We start from the raw sequence: 20,933 nt of genomic DNA, 5'->3' as shown, positions 1-20,933 counted from the left end.
GCCCCACCTCAACGCCCCGCCCTTCCCCCTCGTATCCTATCAGAAAACCCACCCGCCACGGCGCTCCTCCCCTCACCCCTTGCATCCTATCAGAAGCCCCTCTACGCCTCCCACGCCGCCCTCGGCTCCGCCCATCCCACCAGAAGCCCCGCCCTACCCTTGGCCCCGCCCGCCCGCTGCAGCACCTTCTCCAGCCTCCCGGGGCAGGACCGCTCCCTGGTGGCTGCCACTTCACGGACAGCACCTGCTAGGTCGGCTTCGGTCCTCGGACACGTGTAGGTGAGACCGCTCGTTAGTTCGTTGTTATGTGTGTTTTATTTCAAAAGGGATGGAGATAGGGAAGCTGGAGACTGGCGGAAGGGAAGCAGACAAAAAGCGGGAGGATGCTCGATTTTGAAAAATGTGATTTTCAGGGCCGAAGCGCTCACGGTGAATTACAACGAAATTTCCTGTGTATCTGGAGGGGTAGCTGCCTTTGGCAGCTGGAGAGTTTTGCAGCGCCCGTCTGCAGACGTCGGGAGATGCTCTGGCCCTGGCTGCTGTATGCGGCTGGCAAGGAGGGAGAGTCTGGCTTAGTTGAGGTGGGCGAAAAATCCGGCTTCCAGATCCTTTCATGCTCAGGAAGGGACCCTGGGGATGGAAATGGGGGAAAGGGAGGGGATACAGTTATAGTCATCCACAAAATAAAATGGCTTTAAAAATACACTCCTACCCACCTCCACTCTCCCCCAGCCAAATATGGAGGGGAGCTTCAACTTTGACCAGGTTTAAGATCTGAGCTATATATTGATGAGTCGAAAAGCACATCGTTCCTTTAAGGGCGCATGCTTCCTGCAAGACTGCATCTGTAGGTGTGTGAGAGCCTGGAGTTCATTTAGCATGCAGGGGAGACAGCCTGCTGAGGATGAGGAACATTTTTCATCTTCCTAGATGCCTAGGAACTTGGAGATGTGTCAAGTATTGGGGGTTTTGTTTGTTTGTTTGTTTACCAGAGAAAAGCTCAGCTCTGGCTTATGGTGGTGTGGGGGATTGAAACTGTGAGCCTCAAGCATGAGGGTATCTTTGCATAACCATAATGCTATCTACCCCAACCCAGGCATGAGAGAGTCTCTTTGTGTAACTATTATGCTATTTACCCTCACCAAAGTAGTGGAAAGTTTTTAAATAACTTTAATTTCCTTTAAGAAATAGCATTCTGCTATTTTCTTTTCAGAAGAAAAAAAATGTCAAAGGAAACATGCTATTTTGCTTTTTTTTTGGATCCCACTTAGGACTTACAAAGAGAATTGGAAATGAGGAAATAATGGTTTGGTTGAAGAGTAGAATCAGACATCCTCTTGTTCCTTAATCACCACCATCACCACCACCCCTTTCTCTGACCTTATTTTTATTTAGTTTATTTAGTTTATTATTTATTTATTTTTATATTATAGAATTACATGTTGACAGGGATTTGAATCTATTGACCTTATTTTTAGAGACTCCAGCCCCTTTTCCTTTGTTGCTGATAGATACCAATCTACATTCATTACAGAATTCATTACAGATGGCAAGAAATTTCTACTTTCCGTTTGCTATTTTACCAAGAAGGCACTTCCTTCTAATGCTTAAACCAACTATATAGTTATGATAATTTAAAAATTATATCATCACATCCTTAAAATATATTTAACAGGAAACCTTTGAATCGTTGCAGAAAAATATAATTCCTCATATTTTGATCTCAGACAAATTATTTTTTGTTTGTTTTTGGAAAGTTATTTTTTAATTAAAGAGAGACCAGAACATTGCAGTGGGACTTATGGTGGGGATTGAACCTGGGGCCTTAGAGCCTCAGCTATGAAAATTTTTTGCATAATATTATGCTTTTCCCCCAAAGTACTTTTTTTTGCCAAGAAAAAAAAAAAAAGAAAGAAAGAAGAAAGAAAAAAATCACTCCTGAGAGATTCTATTTATTTATTTATTTATTTACCAAAGCACTGCTCAGCTCTGGCTTAGAGTGGTTCAGGGGTTTGAACCTGAAGCTTCTGAGACTCAGATGTGAGAGTCTCTTTGCATAACCATCTATTCCCTCTCACCCTTTATTTATTTTTATTTTATTATTATTATTTTTTTTTACCAGAGCACTGTTCAGCTCTGGCTTATCGTGGTGTGGGGGACTGAACCTGGAACTGCAGAGCCTCAGGAATGGCAGTTTGTTTGCATAACCATTATGCTATCTTCTCCCACTCTTTAGTTTTAGTTATTTTTTTTTTTCAACCACCAGGGTATTGAAGAAAAGTCCAGATTTTCTTGGGGAGAGGGAATATTTATGTATATATTGCCTACAGGGTTATCATTGGGGTTTAGTGTCTGCACTATGAATCCACTGCTCTTGGAAGCCATTTCTCCCATTTTATTGGATAGGACAGAGAGAAATTGAGAGAGGAGGGGGAGATAGGGAGGGAAAGAGAAAGATAAGACACCTACAGACCTGCTTCATCAATTGTGAAGCATCCCCCTGCAAGTGGGGAGCAGAGGCTTATATCTGGATCCTTGCCTGGGTCCTTGCAGTTCATACTATGTATGCTTAACTGGGTGTACCACCACCCGCCCTCCTTACTGTATTTTTCTAAAGATCATTTGGGGAAAAAACAATTTAACCTGGTTTGTGACCTTCCCTGAATCTGTGACTTCATGGAACTACCACCTGAGGTGGTCAGTGCCAGCCTGGCTGGAATTCAGCCTCTGTAGGACAACAGAATGGATGGAGAGGGAGACTCTGCCATATTCCAGTGAAAATATGACTAGGCTGGCTGTGTGCCAGATTTGACTGCTAGGATGACAGGGAGACAGTTCACAGCTGAAAGGAAGTTGCAGTGTGAGTCAGAAAGCTCTTTTTCAGTCTGGGAAGAGAGAGAGAGAGAGTTAGTTTAAGGGAGTCAAGAGAGATGTGGGATCTCTTTGAGAGATCTTTTTTTAAATATTTATTTTCCTTTTTGTTGCCCTTGTTTTTTATTGTTGTTATTGTTATTGATGCCACTGTTGGATAGGACAGAGAAAAATGGAGAGAGGAGGGGAAGACAGAGAAGGGGAGAGAAAGATAGACACCTGCAGACCTGCTTTACCTCCTGTGAAGTTACTTCCCTGCAGGTGGGGAGCCAGGGACTGTAACCTGGATCCTTAAGCCAGCCATTGCGCTTCGCACCACAAGCGCTTAACCCGGGCACTACCGCCAGACTCCCACGACTTCATTGTTTTAATCTCTTACCTCAGTCAGGGTTAGAAAGTCCTCTAGACAGAGTCAGGCGGTAGCTCAGTGGGCTAAGTGCAGGTGGTGTAAAGCGTAAGGACTGGCATAAGGATCCCAGTTGGAGCCCCCAGCTCCCCACCTGCAGGGGAGTAGCTTCACAAGCAGTGAAGCAGGTCTGCAGGTGTCTGTCTTTCTCTCCCCCTCTCTGTCTTCCCCTCCTCTATCCATTTCTCTCTGTCCTTTCCAACAACAATGACATCAATAACAACAATAATAACTACAAAATAAAACAAGGGCAACAAAAGGGAGTAAATAAATAAATAAATAAATGAAACCTAAAAAAGAAAAGAAAGAAAAAGAAGTCCTCTAGAAGGACCAGGGTAGATAATGGTTATACAAAGAGACTCTCATGCCTGAGGCTCAGAAGTCCCAGGTTCAATCCATCCCACCCCCACCCCGACCCCCACCATAAACCCAAGCTGAGCAGTGCTCTGGTAAAAAAAAAAAAAAAAGAAAGAAAGAAAGAAAGAAAGAAAGAAAGAAAGAAAGAAAAGAAAAGAAGAAAAAAGAAAGTCCTCTAGCCCCTCCAAAATGCTTAGAGACTCAGCCATAATTCTGCTTCTTGCAGAATTTTTGCTTCTAGATTTTTATACTCTGGTTCTCGGCTGAGCGGGCTCTTCTCAAGACCAGCAGCACCCACTGCTTGGACAAGTACCCTGCAGCTCTGCAGCACTGCCTCCCTTTGTCCTTGGCCATGACCTTCTCCATACTCCCCCTCTGCCATACCCCATTTACACTGACTCCCCTTATCTGAGATGCTCACCTTTGTTCCCACCCCACCCCCGGCCCATCTGCCTGCTGCCTTCATTTTCTCCCCTCCTCTCAGCAGCTGCTAGCTCAGACTGACAGGGGCCCATGGGATTCTCATCACTCAGACACAGAACCTCAGTGCGGAGAGAATGACAATTAGGCATCATGTAATTGTGCCCCTTCTGGAACCAAAACCACTCCTAAGTCAGTTCATATATAGAAGACTCATAACCCTACTTAGAAGACTCATATAAATCTCATAGAAGACCATAGATTAGCTCCTACATATAACTGGTATAACTCACCTATAGATGAGTTTATGTATGTAGAATACTGATTGACCAGCTCATAGTATTCAGTCACTACTTATTAAACACCTGCTATTGTCAGATATTGTTCAAGGCATGGGGGTAATTCGACTGGACCAGATATCCCTGCCTTATAGAGTTTCGATTCTAGCATGCATGTATGTACGTATGTGGGGAGTGTGAGTGAAGGGTGGAAAGGGAAAAAGGACCACAAGAAGTCTAGCAATAACCAAACAAAAGATCAAATAGTACTCCCCAGACAATAACTTGGGTCCACCTGCATATCAGGCTCAGAAAAACAAAACAAAACAAATTAGTATAGTCATGGGCCCTGTGGAATATAATTAAAATAGGCCTACTATCTACAAAACGGAGACCCCCAAATCTTCATCTGCACTATTCCAGCCTTTAGGTTCATGATTCATCAACAATTTGTTTGGCTTTATATGTTAACTCTCTTTCAGCCACCAGGTTCCAGATGCTACCAGGATGCCAACTGGACTTCCCTGGGCAGACAACCCCACCGATGTGTTCTGGAGCCCCACTTCCCCAGAGTCCCACCCCACTAGGGAAAGAGAGAGAGAAGCTAGAAGTATGAATCGACCTGCCAGTGCCCATGTTCAGCAGGGAAGCAATTATAGAAGCCAGACCTCCCACCTTCTGCGTCTCCTGGGTCCATACTCCCAGAGGGATAAAGAATAGGAAAGCTATCAGGGGAGGGGATGGGATGTGGAGTTCTGGTGGTGGGAATTATGTGGAGTTGTACCCCTCTTATCCTGTATCCTATGGCTTTTGTCAGTGTTTCCTTTTTATAAATAAAATTTTTTTAACAAGATCAAATAGGGAGTCCAGCAGTAGTGCAGCGGGTTAAGCGCACGTGGCACAAAGCACAAGGACTGGCATTAAGGATCCCGGTTCGAGTCCCCGGCTCCCCACCTGCAAGGGACTCATTTCACAGGTGGTGAAGCAGATCTGCAGGTGTCTGTCTTTCTCTCCCCCTCTCTGTCTTCCCCTCTTCTCTCTACTTTGCTCTGTTCTATCCAACAACAACAACATCAACAAAAACAATAAAACAACAAGGGCAACAAAAGGGAATAAAAAAATAAGAAAAATTAAAAAAAAAAAGATCAAATAGTAAAGAGCAGCTGACTGGAGGCTGAGCACTTTAAGTTGCTCTCTCATGCTCCTCCTTACAATCACTTGACATTACTCTGAGCCAAGTTCCTTTCCCTTGTTGCAGTGATGGGATTGATTATCTCCCTGAGAATGGCTTCTGGTCATTTTCAGTGTTAAGCATTTTACTTCATAGTTGGTCTCATGCAAGGATCTGACCACCCCGGGCAGGTGGTGGTGTAGTTCTTCAGTATTTGACAGATACACACATCTGGGAAAACTGAAAAGAACAGCAGGGCTAGAAAGAGCACAGCCCAGTTCACTGGAGTAGTAGTAAGTTCACTTGAAGATGATGACAGCCCACCTTCCCAGGCCCTTCCAGTTTCCATAGAAGAGGGAGATGTTTTGATATGGGCAGAGGTACAAAAAGTTAACTCCTGATTGTTTTCAACCCAGTGAATCAGAGTCCTGATTTAGAAGTTTTATAAGCCACAGGTAGCAAAATGACAGCTCACTTATATCGGTGTGGTTGTTTGCCCCCATGGTAACTGTTTGTTTGTTTGTTTGTTTGTTTGTTTTTGCCTCCAGTGTTATTGCAGGGGCTAAGTGCCTGCAATACGAATCCACTGCTCCTGTCAGCCATCTTTTTTTCATTGCTGTAGCTGCTGCTGTTGTTGGATAGGACAGAGAGAAATTGAGAGGGGTGGGGGAAAGATAGACACCTACAGACCTGCTTCACCCCTTGTGAAGCAACGCCTTCTGCAGGTGGGGAGCCGGGGGCTCAAACTGGGATCCTTCCACCTGCCTTTGCACTTTGCTACATGTGCACTTAACCGGTGCGTTACTGCATAGTACCAATAACTTATTTAAAGTCAGCTCCACTGTAATTGAAACAGGGACTTGTACACAAATTTCAGACATCCCAAACCCAATGGAACTGCGCTGAAAGTATTGTTAATAGAAGCTTTGTGGGTGGAAGAGAGAGAACAGTAACTTCCTGTTTCAGATGAGATCTGAGCTCTTTTTTTTTTTTTTTTTTTTACCATAATTCCTACCACCCCTGCTTGCATCCAGATGCCAAAAGCTTTTTGTCATTGTGATTTATTGAATCTTTCTAGACACATGCTGTTCTTATGTGTGACTTACATCCCTGTAATGAGCATAAGGATAGAAACTTCAAAGTTTCTTGGTTTTTTCCCCCACCAAACCCACAAGTTGCACTGAATATCTGGGTGGGTTTAGAGGAGGCATACAATCAGGTCTGTTCTAATATAAACTGGGAGCAAAGGCTGGTGAACAGACTCTTAACAGACCTGATGGTGAAAGATCTATCATTCAGCAGTGAAGCACTTCTGTGGAGTGAGTGCTGACAGTGGCTGCCTGGATGGGAACAAGTGGCCATTAGGGAGAAATGGCCAAACTTTCTGCAGATAACTCAGCCCTACACAGGCACTAGAGTTGAGAAACTGTGCTCAGTTTTTGATACTGAGAGTCTGTATTTTTATTGAGCGCCTAAAGCTATTGAATGTCTTTTAATAAATTATCTTTTGGATATATATATGTATATATATTTTATTTTATTAGTGGTTCAATTAACAAGATTGTAGGATAACAGGAGTACAATTCTTTTTTTTCCACTTAAAAAAATATATTTATTTTCCCTTTTGTTGCCCTTGCTGCTTTATTGTTGTAGTTATTATTGTTATTGGTGTCATCATTGTTGATAGGACAGAGAGAAATGGAGAGAAGAATAGACACATGTAGACCTGCTTCACCACTTGTTAAGCTACTCCCATGCAGGTGGGGAGCTTTGCGCCATGTGTGCATAACCCGCTGCACTGCTGCCTGACTCCCAGGAGTACAATTCTATACAGCTCCCTCCACCAAAATTCCATATCCCATCCCTACCATCCCTGTTTTTTTTAAATTTTTTATATTTATTCCCTTTTGTTGCCCTTTTTTATTGTTATAGTTATTGCTGTTGTTGGATAGGACAGAGAGAAATGGAGAGAGGAGGGGAAGACAGAGAGGGGGAGAGAAAGACAGACACCTGCAGACCTGCTTCACCACCTATGAAATGACTCCCTTGCAGGTGGGGAGCGGGGGCTGGAACCAGGATCCTTATTCTGGTCCTTGTGCTTTGTGCCAAGTGCGCTTAACCTACTGCGCTACCGCCCGACTCCCAGTTCCCTGTTCTTTATCTCTCTAGGAGTATGGACCAAAATTCTTTATGGAATGGAGAAGGTAGAAGGTCTGGCTTCTGTAATTGCTTCTCTACTGAACATGGACATTGACATGTTGATCCATAATTTTGTATATATTTTTTTGCCATCTCATTGCAAACAAAGAGCAGTATCTTTCTCTAGCCTTGGTGCTGTGGTATCTCACTCTCACTCTCTCTCTGTTTCTAGAAGGAAATAGAGAGGAGGGAAGGAAGAAAGGGGGTCAGGTAGTGAGTAGCACATCTGGTTAAGCATACATGTTATAATGCACGAAGACCAAGGTTCAAGCCCCAAGTCCCCACTTGTAGTGGGGGGAGCTTCAAAAGTGGTAAAGCAGCGCTGCAGGTATCTCTCTCCCTATCTCCCCCTTCCTTATCAATTTCTCTTTGTCCCTATCCAATGAATAAGCAAATAAGTATTTTTTAGAGAGATAAAGAGAGGGAGAGAAAGAGAGACACCTGCAGGTAGGGAGTGGGGGCTTAAACCCTGGTCCTTGTACTTGGAAATGTGTGCACTTAACAGGGTATGCCACCACCTGGTCCCCTATCAAACATTTTTAGAACTGTAGACAGGGTCTAATAAATCAGAATGATAGCAATGACATGTATTCTTTCATTTTTAAATACTTTATTATTTATTTATTGAAAGAGAGCTGCAGGGAGTCAGGCAGTAGCGTAGCGTGTTAAGCGCATGTGGCTCCAAGCGCAAGGACTGGCATAAGGATCCAGGTTCAAGCTCCCGGCTTTCCACCTGCAGGGGAGTCACTTCAAAAGTGGTGAAACAGGTCTGCAGGTGTCTATCTTTCTCTCCCCTTCTCTGCCTTCCCCTCCTTGCTCCATTTCTCTGTCCTATCCAACAACAATGACATCAACAACAATAAAGGAAACAAAAAGGAAATAAATACATATTTAAAAAAAAGTAAAGAAAAAGAGCTGCAATGAGAAAGAGACCACAGCACTGATGAGCTCTGGTTTACGGCAGGGACTGAGGTGGTGCCTTTTTGTTACCCTTGTTTTTATTGTTGTTGTAGTTATTATTGTTGTTGATGTCATTGTTGGATAGGACAGAAAGAAATGGAGAGAGGAGGGGAAGACAGAGAGGGGGAGAGCTCTGGTTTACGGTGGTGCAGGGGACTAACCGTGAGACCTCAGAGCCTCAGCCAGGGAAGTTTTCACTATGCTGTCTCCTTAGCTCCTAGATATATCTTCTTTAAAAGATGAGACTTTCTTCTCTTCAAATCTGTCTTTACCTGGAGAACAAAAAGTAGATCAGTGCATTCTCTTTCACCTGCATGAAAAGGAACAGATCTCACAACATTCTGGAATCTTGGACCAACAAGAAACCAGGAGACAAGAGTCCTTTGTAGAATACCCAGGTGGATGTAATTGGTGAAACTGTTCCTCTTTAGGTGACTTGTTCAATGTCGCATTCATTCATTTGGAGTATTGTTGTAACGCATGATTTGATAACCACAAGACTAGAATACTGGGGGCCAGGCTGTGGCACACCTGGTTAAGCACTCACTCTACAGTGCACAAGGACTTGGGTTCAAGCCCCTGGTCCTCATCTTCAGGGGGAAAACTTCACAAGTGGTGAAGCAGGGCTATCTCTCTCCTTCTCTGTCTCTCCCCTCTCAATTTATCTCTGACTCTAGCCAATAATAAATAAATAATTTAAAAAAAAAGACTAGAATACTGGCCCCAACTGTCTGAATCTCCATCTGTGGTGGCTGTTCTTCTTCTTCTAGCGTTTGCCCTTCTTCCGTAGCCAGTCAACAGGTCAGGTTGAAAGCTGTCAGGAGCTGCTTGTTGCTGGCTTTGAAAGTGACTGGGATCCATGTGGATTCAGTCAGCTAGGAAGGATCGTCAGTTCCCCCAATGAATGGGTACTCACGGGATGCACCACGAGAAGGTCGATCCAGTGCATCCCCTTCATGGCTGTAAGAATAGTTATCACAGGGTTATCAGCTTGATGCTGGCACTATGAATCCACTGCTCCTGGCAGCCATTTTTTCCATTTTATTGGATAGGACTGAGAGAAATTGAAAGGGGAGGGGAAGATGAAGAAGAGAGAAAGACAGACACCTGTAGACTTGCTTCACAGCTTGTGAAGCTTCCCCCCCACACAGGTGGGGAACGGGGGTTCAGACCTAGATCCTTGTGCAGGTCCTTGCACTTCATAGTATGTGTCTTTAACTGGGTGACCACCACCCAGTTCCCTAAGAATAGTTCTGACACTCATCTGTTTGTAAGGTTTCTTCACCCCGTTTCTCTATACTTGGTGCCCTGTCTAGAATGCTGGATTTTGCATGATACCATGTTTGTGGAAATTATTCACAACAAGCCAGTCTTGTAACAGTACTCCTCAACACTCTCCAAATAAACTTTTATGAGAAGTTAAGGAAAGAAGGCTTCTGTCAGCTGAAGTGATCATTTCCCAAACTCCTTTCCTTTTCTTGCTCTTTTATCCCTGTTAATAGTTTTGCTTTTCTGGGTTTTCAAGCAGAATTCATCATTGGGACACACCTTTGCATCGTTTCACCCAGAAAGAAGTTCTGTGTGGCTTGTGAGTCTGCTCCAGCAATCGGACCCTTCACAGGAACTTAAGGACTAGGATGGAAGAGCTAGCACCAGAGGAAAGCCATGGCCAACCACCCAGCCCTCTCTATGGCTCTCTGAGAAAGGCCGTGACTGCTGCTCTGACGTTGGATGGAGAATCCACACTAGGTCGCAGGAGAAAGAAGAGAAAAGAGTCTCGCCCAGAATCTATCATCATCTACCGGTCAGAGAATGAGAAAGTTGATGAGGATGCCGGGGAATCTGAAGGTGGAGACCAACCAAAGGAGGAGGAGGAGGGAGATTTCCTAGATTACCCAGCTGATGATGGTAAGTCTCTCAGGAGCCATTTGCTTAATGTCCTGGGAAGAAAGCCAGATGAGAGTCTTCCAGAAGACAGATAGTGTCTTCTCACTGATCTTTTTTTTTCATTTCATTTCTATTATACTTGATAGGACAATGAGAAATCGAGAGGAAAAGGGAGAAAGAGGAGGAGAAAGACATCTGCAGACCTGCTTCTCCCAATCGTGAAGCACCCCCCTCCCCACATGTGGGGAGTGGGCTCAAACTTAAGTCCATGCACATGATATGTGTGTTTAACCAGGTGCATTACTGCCAGATAGGCCCTTCTCCCGACTTTGTTTGTTTGTTTTACTGGAGCACAGCTCATCTATGGTTTATGGTGGATTTATGGAGGTGTGGGAGATTGAACCTGATACTTTGAAGCCTCAGGCATGAGGATCTCTTTCCACTTGCAGCAGGGACGCTTCAAAGCAGTGGAGCAGGTCTTCAGGTGTCTGTCTTTCTCTCTCCCTCTTTATCTCCCCTCCCCTCTCAATTTCTCTCTGTCCTATGGAATAAAAATTGAAAAAAAAGGGGGGTGGGGGTGAAAAATGGCTGCCAGGAGCCCCAGTGAGAACCTTGGAGGCAAAATAAACAAACAAAAAGGATATATATGTATGCAATTTAGTAAGACATTGTTCATATTAGCGTAAATTAGTTTGTATATAATGTTCATATAAAACATGATCAAAGTTATAATAACTATTATTCTCTGAAAAGAGTATCTGTACATTTTACAAATAAATAACTTTTGTTACCAATTAACAGGTTACATTAAAACAATATCTAGAACAAAAAACAGTTGTAGGTTCTATTTTGAACTATTCAAGTAATACCTCTTTGGGAAGCATCAATTAACTACCTAGAAATAGTCATGATTTATCTTTAGTTTTACTATCTGCAATATAAGCTAATTATTTTTGTTTTCTCAATATAACTACTTTTAATTTAAATCTCCTAGTTCAGAATCTGTGAACTTGTGTGTCATTCTATATATAGGACACTCATGTGCCACAATATTAATTTCATCCACTTTTTTCATCTTCACATTCTGCTCTGGTTTCTTCTTGTCATGTGTGATATGTAGCCATAACATGTTATGTAAACACTGTTTCCTGTGTGCCACCTGCTCCTTCAGCCACACCCCACAATGTTTATAATTACTTTTTCTAGCGATATTTGAAATGAGTGACACTGTAGAAAAAAGTGTTTAAGCTGGCCAATGTATGTTATTAATCTCTATACATTAGTGTGCCTATGGGTCTATATACATGTATGTATGTATGTATGTATGTTAAATATACTCTTTTTTAAATTTTCTTTATTGGGGAATTAATGTTTTACATTCAACAGTAAATACAATAGTTTGTACATACATAACATTCCCCAGTTTCCCATATAACAATACAACCCCCACTAGGTCCTCTGTCATCCTTCTTGGACTTGTATTCTCCCCTCCCACCCACTCCCACCTCAGAGTCTTTTACTTTGGTGCAATACGCCAATTCCATTTCAGGTTCTACTTGTGTTTTTGTTTTTTTTTCTGATCTTGTTTTTCAACTTCTGCCTGAGAGTGAGATCATCCCATATTCATCCTTCTGTTTCTAACTTATTTCACTTAACATGAATTTTTCAAGGTCCATCCAAGATCGGCTGAAAACAGTGATGTCACCATTTTTTATAGCTGAGTAGTATTCCATTGTGTATATATACCACAACTTGCTCAGCCACTCATCTGTTGTTGGACACCTGGATTGCTTCCAGGTTTTGGCTATTACAAATTGTGCTGCTAAGAACATGTGTGTACACAGATCTTTCTGGATGGATATGTTGGGTTCCTTAGGATATATCCCCAGGAGAGGAATTGCAGGATCATAGGGTAGGTCCATTTCTAGCCTTCTGAGAGTTCTCCAGACTGTTCTCCACAGAGATTGGACCAATTGACATTCCCACCAGCAGTGTAGGAGAGTTCCTTTGACCCCACACCCTCTCCAGCATTTGCTGCTGTTACCTTTTGTGATGTATGACATTCTCACAGGAGTGAAGTGGTATCTCATTGTTGTCTTTATTTGCATTTCTCTGACAGTCAGAGACTTGGAGCATTTTTTCATGTGTTTTTCGGCCTTTTGGATCTCTTCTGTGGTGAATATTCTGTCCATGTCCTCCCCCCATTTTTAGATGGGGTTATTTGTTGTCTTGTTGTTGAGTCTGGCAAGCTCTTTATATATGTTGGTTATTAAACTCTTATCTGATATATGGCGTGTAAAGATCTTCTCCCATTCTGTGAGGGGTCTCTTGGTTTGGGTAGTGGTTTCTTTTGCTGTGCAGAAGCTTTTTAATTTGATGTAGTCCCATAGGTTTATACTTGCCTTAGTCTTCTTTGTAACTGGATTCGTTTCATTGAAGATGTCTTTGAAATTTATGCGGAAAAGAGTTCTGCCAATATTTTCCTCTAAGTATCTGATAGTTTGTGGTCTTACATCCAAGTCCTTGATCCACCTGGAATTTACTTTTGTATATGGTGAAATACAGTGGTTCAGTTTCATTCTTCTGCATGTTTCAACACCATTTGTTGAAGAGACTCTGCTTTCCCCATTTAATAGTCTGGGCCCCTTTGTCAAAAATTAGATGTCCATAGGTGTGGGTTAAGTATATTCTTACTTGGGGATGAAAACATGTTCGAGAAATTTTAGAGTAACCTATTTAATTAAAGGCCTTCACCTTACTAGAACGGGTATTTGGTGGTCAGCAAATGTTTGTACCGTTGCCCTGGGGGAAGGGGGGAGGGTAGAGGGGGAGGGGGAGAAGGGGATGCTATCTACCCTTCACTCACACTGATTTCCTCAAACAATGTTAGCATGCTTCATTCAACAGACTAACAGTATTTACTGAGTGATGTAGAGAACTACCAGGGGAATAGGAGAGACCAGATAATATTACAAAAATTCATACTATAAACTGACCATGCCAGTTAGTGAGTACTTAAATTAATTAATTCACAGATAGCTAAACAGTAGTAGTTGACTTTCATAATAATCAGAAAGAAGCAAATTGTAATGAGTTAGAGTGCTCCTTTACAAGTATAATAAATGTGGGCCAAAAATTGGGTAAAAGATGGGGAGGGCATGAAGATAGCACAGTGATTATGCAATAGACTTTCATGGCTTGAAACTCAGAGTTCCCGGGTTCAACCCCCAGCATTGGCATAAACCAAAACTGAGCAGTCCTTTAGTTTAGTTTAGTTTAGTTTAGTTTTTTTTTTTTAATGTGTAAAATGTGATAAGATCAATGTATGGAAATGGACATGTTCCCATGTTCTTCAAGAGGAAGTAGCAGATGCTGTAATCACTTTGTAGGGAAATTTGTGCCACCCCAGTGCTCTATAAATCCTCAATCACTATCCTGTGCAGCATATGCCCATGTGTATATGGAAGGAGCTATGAGAATACTGTTGCTCAGTTCTCTCTTCCAGCCACAAGGCAGGAATCCAATATTATAGGGACAAGGCAACCTAAATTCTGTTTAGTTACTCCAGTCTGCTTGCTCTCCACTTCTCGGTAGCATTTCGCATCACAAGAGTCATGGGCTTTCCTGTTCCAGTATCTCCAGCCCCACTGACTTTTGCTGGTGGTAGTGGTATATGTTGGGGGAGGTATATGTGTGGTCTGTAGGCATATGTGTATGTAGTATGTATGTAATATATATGAGGTAGGGGTGTGTGTGTGTGTACAGAGCTTGGAAATGCCCACAAGTTGATGAAGCCCCCTCTCGAGGAAACAGAAACAGGACTGAAAAGGGAAAGGGTAGACTACTCCTTAATATAGTGCACCAGACAACCTGCACACACAATGGATGCCACCCATAGTATGTTCACAGTACTCGTAAAGCTGAAATAAGGTCACTATAGGGCTGGGGAGAGAGCATGATGGTCATGCAAAACACGTGCCTGAGGCTCTGGAGTTGCAGGCTTAATCCTCTGCACCACCTAAGCCAGAGCTAAGCAGGGTTCTGGGTAATCTCTCTCTCTTTCATCTTCTCTCTCTCCTTCCCTCTGACTTTATCTTTCTCTGCTTTTATCTTTAAAATAAATAAATAAAATGAAATTATAAAGTGGTGTTGGTAATAAAATTCCCCCTTTAAAATTTTTAATATTTATTTATTTATTTTCCCTTTTTTATTGTTGTTGTAGTTAGTGTTGTAGTTATTATTGATGTCGTCGTTGTTAGATAGGACAGAGAGAAATGGAGAAAGGAAGACAGAGAGGGGGAGAGAAAGACAGACACCTGCAGACCTGCTTCACCGCCTGTGAAGTGACTCCCCCGCAGGTGGGGAGCTGGGGGCTCGAACCGGGATCCTTACGCCTGGTCCTTAAGCTTTGCGTAAAATTCCCCTTTTTATCAAAGAAATCATGCCAAGATTTAAGACATAGAAAAGTGAAGGGAGGACATGGGGAAAAAAAAGAAGTAACTCATCTTACAGTTTTGTCAAGGTCTAGATACACAGAGTGAGAATTCTTTGCGGGAGTCACAATCCCAGAGCACCCCCCTGAGAGACCTAGTCAGGTCATGCTGGTGTCTCTGAGACTTGCACTGTGCCAGTCACAGGGGGCAAGTATGAGAACAGGTCTACTCTTCTGACCTTGATTTCACCTCTTTCCTACCCTGCAGGTTTGTGGAACATGCCCGTGGACAGCCGCTATGTCACATTAACTGGGACCATCACACGAGGGAAGAAGAAGGGTCAGATGGTGGACATCCATGTCACGTTGACAGAGAAGGAGCTACAGGAACTGACCAAAGCCAAAGAGTCATCACAGGAAGCAGCACCTGAAGACAGAAAAGCCTGCCTGATGGCAGCAGATCGTGGGCCCCATGTGGTTCTCTGGACGCTGGTCTGCCTGCCCGTGGTTTTCATCTTGTCTTTCGTTGTCTCTTTCTACTATGGTACTATCACTTGGTACAACATCTTCCTTGTGTACAATGAGGAGAGGACTTTCTGGCACAAGATCTCCTGTTGCCCCTGCCTCATTCTCTTCTATCCTGTCCTCATCATGGCCATGGCCTCTTCCCTGGGTCTCTATGCCGCTGTGGTCCAGCTCTCATGGTCCTGGGGAGCATGGTGGCAAGCTGCCCGGGACATGGAGAAAGGTTTCTGTGGCTGGCTCTGTAGCAAGCTGGGTCTGGAAGACTGTTCTCCTTATAGCATTGTGGAGCTCCTTGAATCGGATAACATCTCAGCCAGTCTGTCCAACAAAGACACTACCCAGGAAGTCGAAACGTCCACTCTCTAACTCCTTAATAACTGCTTTCCTTCTCTGGTTCCAGCAGCCTCTATCTTGTGTTCCAGTTCCAGATGGCTCTTTCTTTAGCTCCCCCAGTGTTCTTCTGGAAGATGATAACCCTCACTGATCTGTCCTACCATCTTCTAGGATGATTCCAGAAGGACAAGAAACAGAAAAGTTTGTGTCAAAGCAGTGCATTCAATGAATGGATGTTTCATTTCCTACCCCCAAAATGGATGCTTCTCTGGGTCATGGTTTTCAGCTGTGTGTCAATTTAGGAGTTTGAAGGAAAGCTTGAAGTGATGCTGTTACTTGTAACCTACGGGTTAAGTGACATCAGAGATGCAAGGATTATAAGGAGGTTCAGTTCTGGGAGATCAACTTCACCGCTAAGACAACACACTGGGATGGAACAAAACTTTTAGGAAGCAGGGCTACCACTGTGAAGCAGATGTAAAAATTTGTGTATATTCCTTAGAGTTGATTTATGTACATATAATTCAATTGTCAGTGGTTTAAATAAGATTGAATCTGTTTCTTTCTTGAATAGAAGAAATGTGGGGACAGTCTGTCATGGGACTGGATGAGACCATCAGTGTCCCATGCTACTTTTACTCTCGCTCCTAAGATGTGACTCTTAACCCCAGTGCTGATTACCTTCCTGTTCTCAGATTTGTGATTCTAGTAGGAGAGGGAGGGACAAAGAAAAATCACATCCATCTCATTTAGGGAGCTTCCCCACAAGTTCCAACCAACATTTTCATTGGTTGGAGCTTAGTCAACATGACCTCAGAAGCAAAATAATCTGGAAAATGTAATCTTGGCCAGGAAGCTATAGTGTAGGCTAAATATTGAAGTTGTACTCATCTAAGAGAAAAAGATTACATGGATATTTTGGTAGACAAGTAAGAGTCTCTGCTTCATAGTAACTATTAAAAAAACATTGAGATCCCAGAGTGATTGTATAGATTTAGCTATTTATTTATGTATTTACCTAGGCATAATCTTGCACAGAAAATTTATACACAGATGCTAGCTACATATATTAAGTGGTTTTTATATACATAGATCCCAGCGACTTGTATACTTCATAATTAAATGTAATGCCAGTGGTTTTAGGTTTTTGTAGAAAGACAGTGAAGGGTTGAGCACAATTATATAGTAAGTAACATAACTTGATTTCTTGGTACGTAGCAGAATTAGGTAGCTAATTGATCTATGCTACAGACTAAAGACAGAAGTGATTGGATCTCCCCCCAGTAGGGACCAGTAGCCCTGAGCACAAAAATACAGATTTAGCTTCCTGTTTGGCAAAAAACTCCTTCAGACCATTCTGGAACTTAACAAACTGTATCTTAGTGGCATTGAGAAGCATGTGCCTTCTTGGCCTCTAGGGGGATAAACAAGATAAATACAGTTGGAGAGACTCAGAACTTGGCAAAAAAAAAAATCCTTCCTTAGGATGACCATCAAATTTTCAAAAGTTCTACTCCTAAAAAGTTGAGCATCATTTGAAGGGTTGGGCCCTTGTCAGAACAGCTGGTGCCCATTTCTTTTTCATAGTTGAGACAGAATCACACCTAATGAGCCGGCCATACTTTCCCACAGGTAAGGGACATCTACATAGTGCATGGTGCTGAACTCTGCCTGCAAGGGGACTTTTTATCTGTTTCCTTTAAAAAGCAACAGCTGTTACTTTAAAAACACACACACACCTCTGCCCAGCATTTAAAAAATAATAATAACTGTGGTGCTCTTTGGTGATTTTGCAGAAATAGAAACAACTGAAGTGAAGGCAAAATAAATAAAATCTGATGAGCTTTTTTGCTCATTTGTCTTTGAGGTCCACCAAAATTATTTTGAATGCTATTTGTCTGCAAAAGGAGTAACTGTATACACACAAGTATAATGATCATTAATGTGGATCCTTATGTCTTGATTTTTTTTTTTTCAGTTCTACTGTTTATTTTTTTTATACAATTTTGAAAATATATACTCTTTTTTTTTTCCTATACATTGGTTTATGGGGATTCCATGTGTGGACTGTCTCTGTGGGTCCCATATTTGCCTAATTTGTCATCTCAGTGACAAATTACAACTATACTTGTTAATATTTCCTGGGGTTAGAGAAACCAGTGGCCAAAATCAAAAACAGTCCTGAGTAGGATCAGGATAAAATGACCTTAGTGGGCTGGAATAAGGCAGGCCTGAGGTCCAAGATGAAGCTGACAAGACTTAATCACGCTAGCTGAGCTCTCCACCTAGTGGAAGTGATGGCTTTTGAAACAGTTTAAAAGGGATCTTGACTCATGTACAACTCTAGTCCAGTTGAAGGACATCTTAACCAAACAAAGCTAAAACAGTCTTGTCTTTGGCCTCCAAATACACATCAAGAGCCTTAGAGGAGGAAACGGAGAATGAGATAGCATACTTGGGACATTTTTTTTTTTTTTTTACAGTTAACAAACGATTAGAAGTGCTATTTTAGGGAGGAGATTTACCTTTTTTTCTATTCAATTATTATTTGAATTCTTTTAAGTATATACTACTTTTATACTACTTTCTCTGACTAGAATAAGAGTGTGTTAAGAATTTTAAAAGTTCGCTGTCTTTATAAAACCTTCTTTGATAAATGCAGTGCTTACTGATATTCTTCTAAACTCCTACCCAACATCTATACACCTCTAAGGCTTTGCATGTGGTCTTTTGAAAATATTGACAGGTTAAGTGCACATGGTGCAAAGCAAGGACCATCATAAGGATCCCAGTTCGAGCCCCCGGCTCCCCACCTGCAGGAGAGTCACTTCATAGGCAGTGAAGCAGGTCTGCAGGTGTCTCTCTTTCTCTCCCCCTCTGTCTTCCCTTCCTCTCTCCATTTCTCTCTGTCCTATCTAATAATGACAACATCAACAACAATAATAACTACAACAACAATAAAAAACAACAGGAGCAACAAAAGGGAAAAATAAATATAAAAATTTTTTAAAAGGAGAAAATATTTATAGTGAGAGAGGAGAGAAAGAGAGAGAAAGGAGAGAGAAGAAAGAAAGAACTGCTCGGATCTGTCATAAGGTGGTGCCAAGGACTTGAAACATTCTTATTGCTACCTAATCTTCGTGGTTATCAACGACTATTATATTTCAATTCCTCTGCGGCCACTTTATACTGGATAACCTATGTCTGATCTAGTATGATGCTGATGTTTATAAGCCAGTAAATAAGTCTATTATCAATTGGCATTAGGTGGCATCTTCAATTCAAGTTTGAAACAAAGCCTCTGTCTTCAGTACATCATGACATAACTATTGAATACTTCCGGATGATCTGAAAGTTCCATTCTGCCATTTTGGGATGACCATCTAGGGCTTAATTTTCACAGTTCTGCAAAAGATTAATGACCAACATGAAACCTTTTTCCTTCCTCAATTGATTTAATTGCTCAAGAAACCTTTTCTATGGGTTTTTAAATAGTACATGTTATATAAGACATAGTATATTTTTACTGGGGTATAAAACTTTATTTCATATCTGTAGCTTGTTTTTAACCGATTTTTCTTTTTTCTTTTTTTTAAAAATAATTTATTTATTCATGAGAAAGGAAGGAAGGAGAGAGAGAGAGAGAGAGGGAGAGAGAGAACTAGATAGCACCCTGGTACATGTGCTACCAGGAATTGAACTTGGAACCTTATGGTATCTGAAAAAGTCAGCCTAGGGCAGTGAAGCCCCAAGGAGGGGGCAGAGGAAGAAAAGATATTTAGAGATTATTTACATTAGGTAAAATTCATTCTCTTAAGGCATGTGAGTCAGTGATTTCCCATTTCAGTTTTATAACCATCTATATATTTAATTTAAAATATTTCAATAACCCTAAAAGAAACCCTATACCCATAAGCAGCCACCCCAGTCTACATCTTCCCTCAGAACATGGCAGCAACTCGTACAGTTTGTTTCCATGAATATACCCATTATGAACATTTTGTGTAAGTAGAATAATACGATATGTGACCTTTACTGACTGACTTTACTCACTTAACAAGATGTTTTCAAAATGTTTCTATGTTACAGCATGTAACCTGTACTTCATTCCTTTCTATGACTAATAATACCCTGTTGTTTGTTAAAGCTATGGTTTCCTTTTGTTCTTTCATATGTCTTAATCTTTAACTTGTGGTAATCCTTGATGTACCTTACTTCAATATTCCTAAGAGTTTATTTATACTTTTACATATATATATATATATAAATATATATATATATATATATATATATATATATATATATATATATGGAGAGAGAGAGAGTCAGAGAATGACATCATAACACTGAAGCTTCTTTTTAAAAAAAAAAACATTTATTTCTTTATTCCCTTTTGTTGCCCTTGTTGTTTTATTGTTGCAGTTATTATTGATGTCATCGTTGTTGTTGGATAGGACAGAGAGAAATGGAGAGAGGAGGGGAAGATAGAGAGGGGGAGAGAAAGATAGACACCTGCAGACCTGCTTCACTGCTTGTGAAGCAACTCCCCTACAGGTGGGGAGCCGGGGCTTGAACCGGGATCCTTACGCCTGGTACTTGCACTTCACGCCACATGCACTTAACCCACTGTGCTACCGCCTGACTCTCACATTAAAGCTTCTTTCACTGCAGTAGGAATTGGCATGAACCTGGGTCATACACATAACAAAGCAAATGAACAATCCAAGTGAGCTATTTTGCCGGCTCTACCTGAACCCTCCCCTTACTCCAGAGTCTTTTACTTTGGTGCAATACACTTATTTTATTATTATTATTATTTTAGTATTCTGTTTATATATATTTTTAATGAGAGAGAGAGATGCCAGAACACTGCTCAGCTCTATTTATGGTGGTGCTAGGGGTTGAACCTGGGACCACAGAGCCTCAAGCATGAAAGTCTTTTGCGAAACAATTATGCTGTTTCCCCAGATCCAAGTCTTCCCATTTCTGCTTTGTATAATGTTCAAGACACTATCACTCCAAGAGCACTACCAGACTCAAACCCATCCCAGCAACCTACACTGCAGTTTAAAAATAAATCCAGCTCTTTGCTTA

The 20,933-nt window shown here is 41.8% G+C and overlaps 1 protein-coding gene across 1 annotated transcript; it reads left to right on the top strand.

The window, feature by feature from the left end:
- Window positions 1-164: 164 nt before the first annotated feature.
- On the top strand, window positions 165-19,985 carry TMEM169 (transmembrane protein 169). The gene is made up of 3 exons (XM_007535665.3): window positions 165-279; window positions 10,191-10,570; window positions 15,250-19,985. The coding sequence occupies exons 2-3, from the start codon at window positions 10,300-10,302 to the stop codon at window positions 15,870-15,872; spliced, it is 894 nt and encodes a 297-aa protein (XP_007535727.1). The 5' UTR covers window positions 165-279; window positions 10,191-10,299; the 3' UTR covers window positions 15,873-19,985.
- The last annotated feature ends 948 nt before the right edge of the window (window positions 19,986-20,933 follow it).

Source organism: Erinaceus europaeus, chromosome 7, assembly GCF_950295315.1.
Source record: "Erinaceus europaeus chromosome 7, mEriEur2.1, whole genome shotgun sequence".
NCBI lineage: Eukaryota > Metazoa > Chordata > Mammalia > Eulipotyphla > Erinaceidae > Erinaceus > Erinaceus europaeus.
The sequence above is the reverse complement of the archived record's forward strand: the minus strand, read 5'-3'. Positions and strand labels throughout refer to the sequence as shown.

What these genes read in the sequence shown, in the direction of transcription:
- TMEM169 (XM_007535665.3), top strand. Translation starts at nt 10,300, where the DNA reads ATGGAAGAGCTAGCACCAGAGGAAAGCCATGGCCAACCACCCAGCCCT. An exon ending in AGATTACCCAGCTGATGATG is followed by an intron (nt 10,571 to 15,249) that starts GTAAGTCTCTCA and finishes CCTACCCTGCAG; the next exon opens with GTTTGTGGAACATGCCCGTG.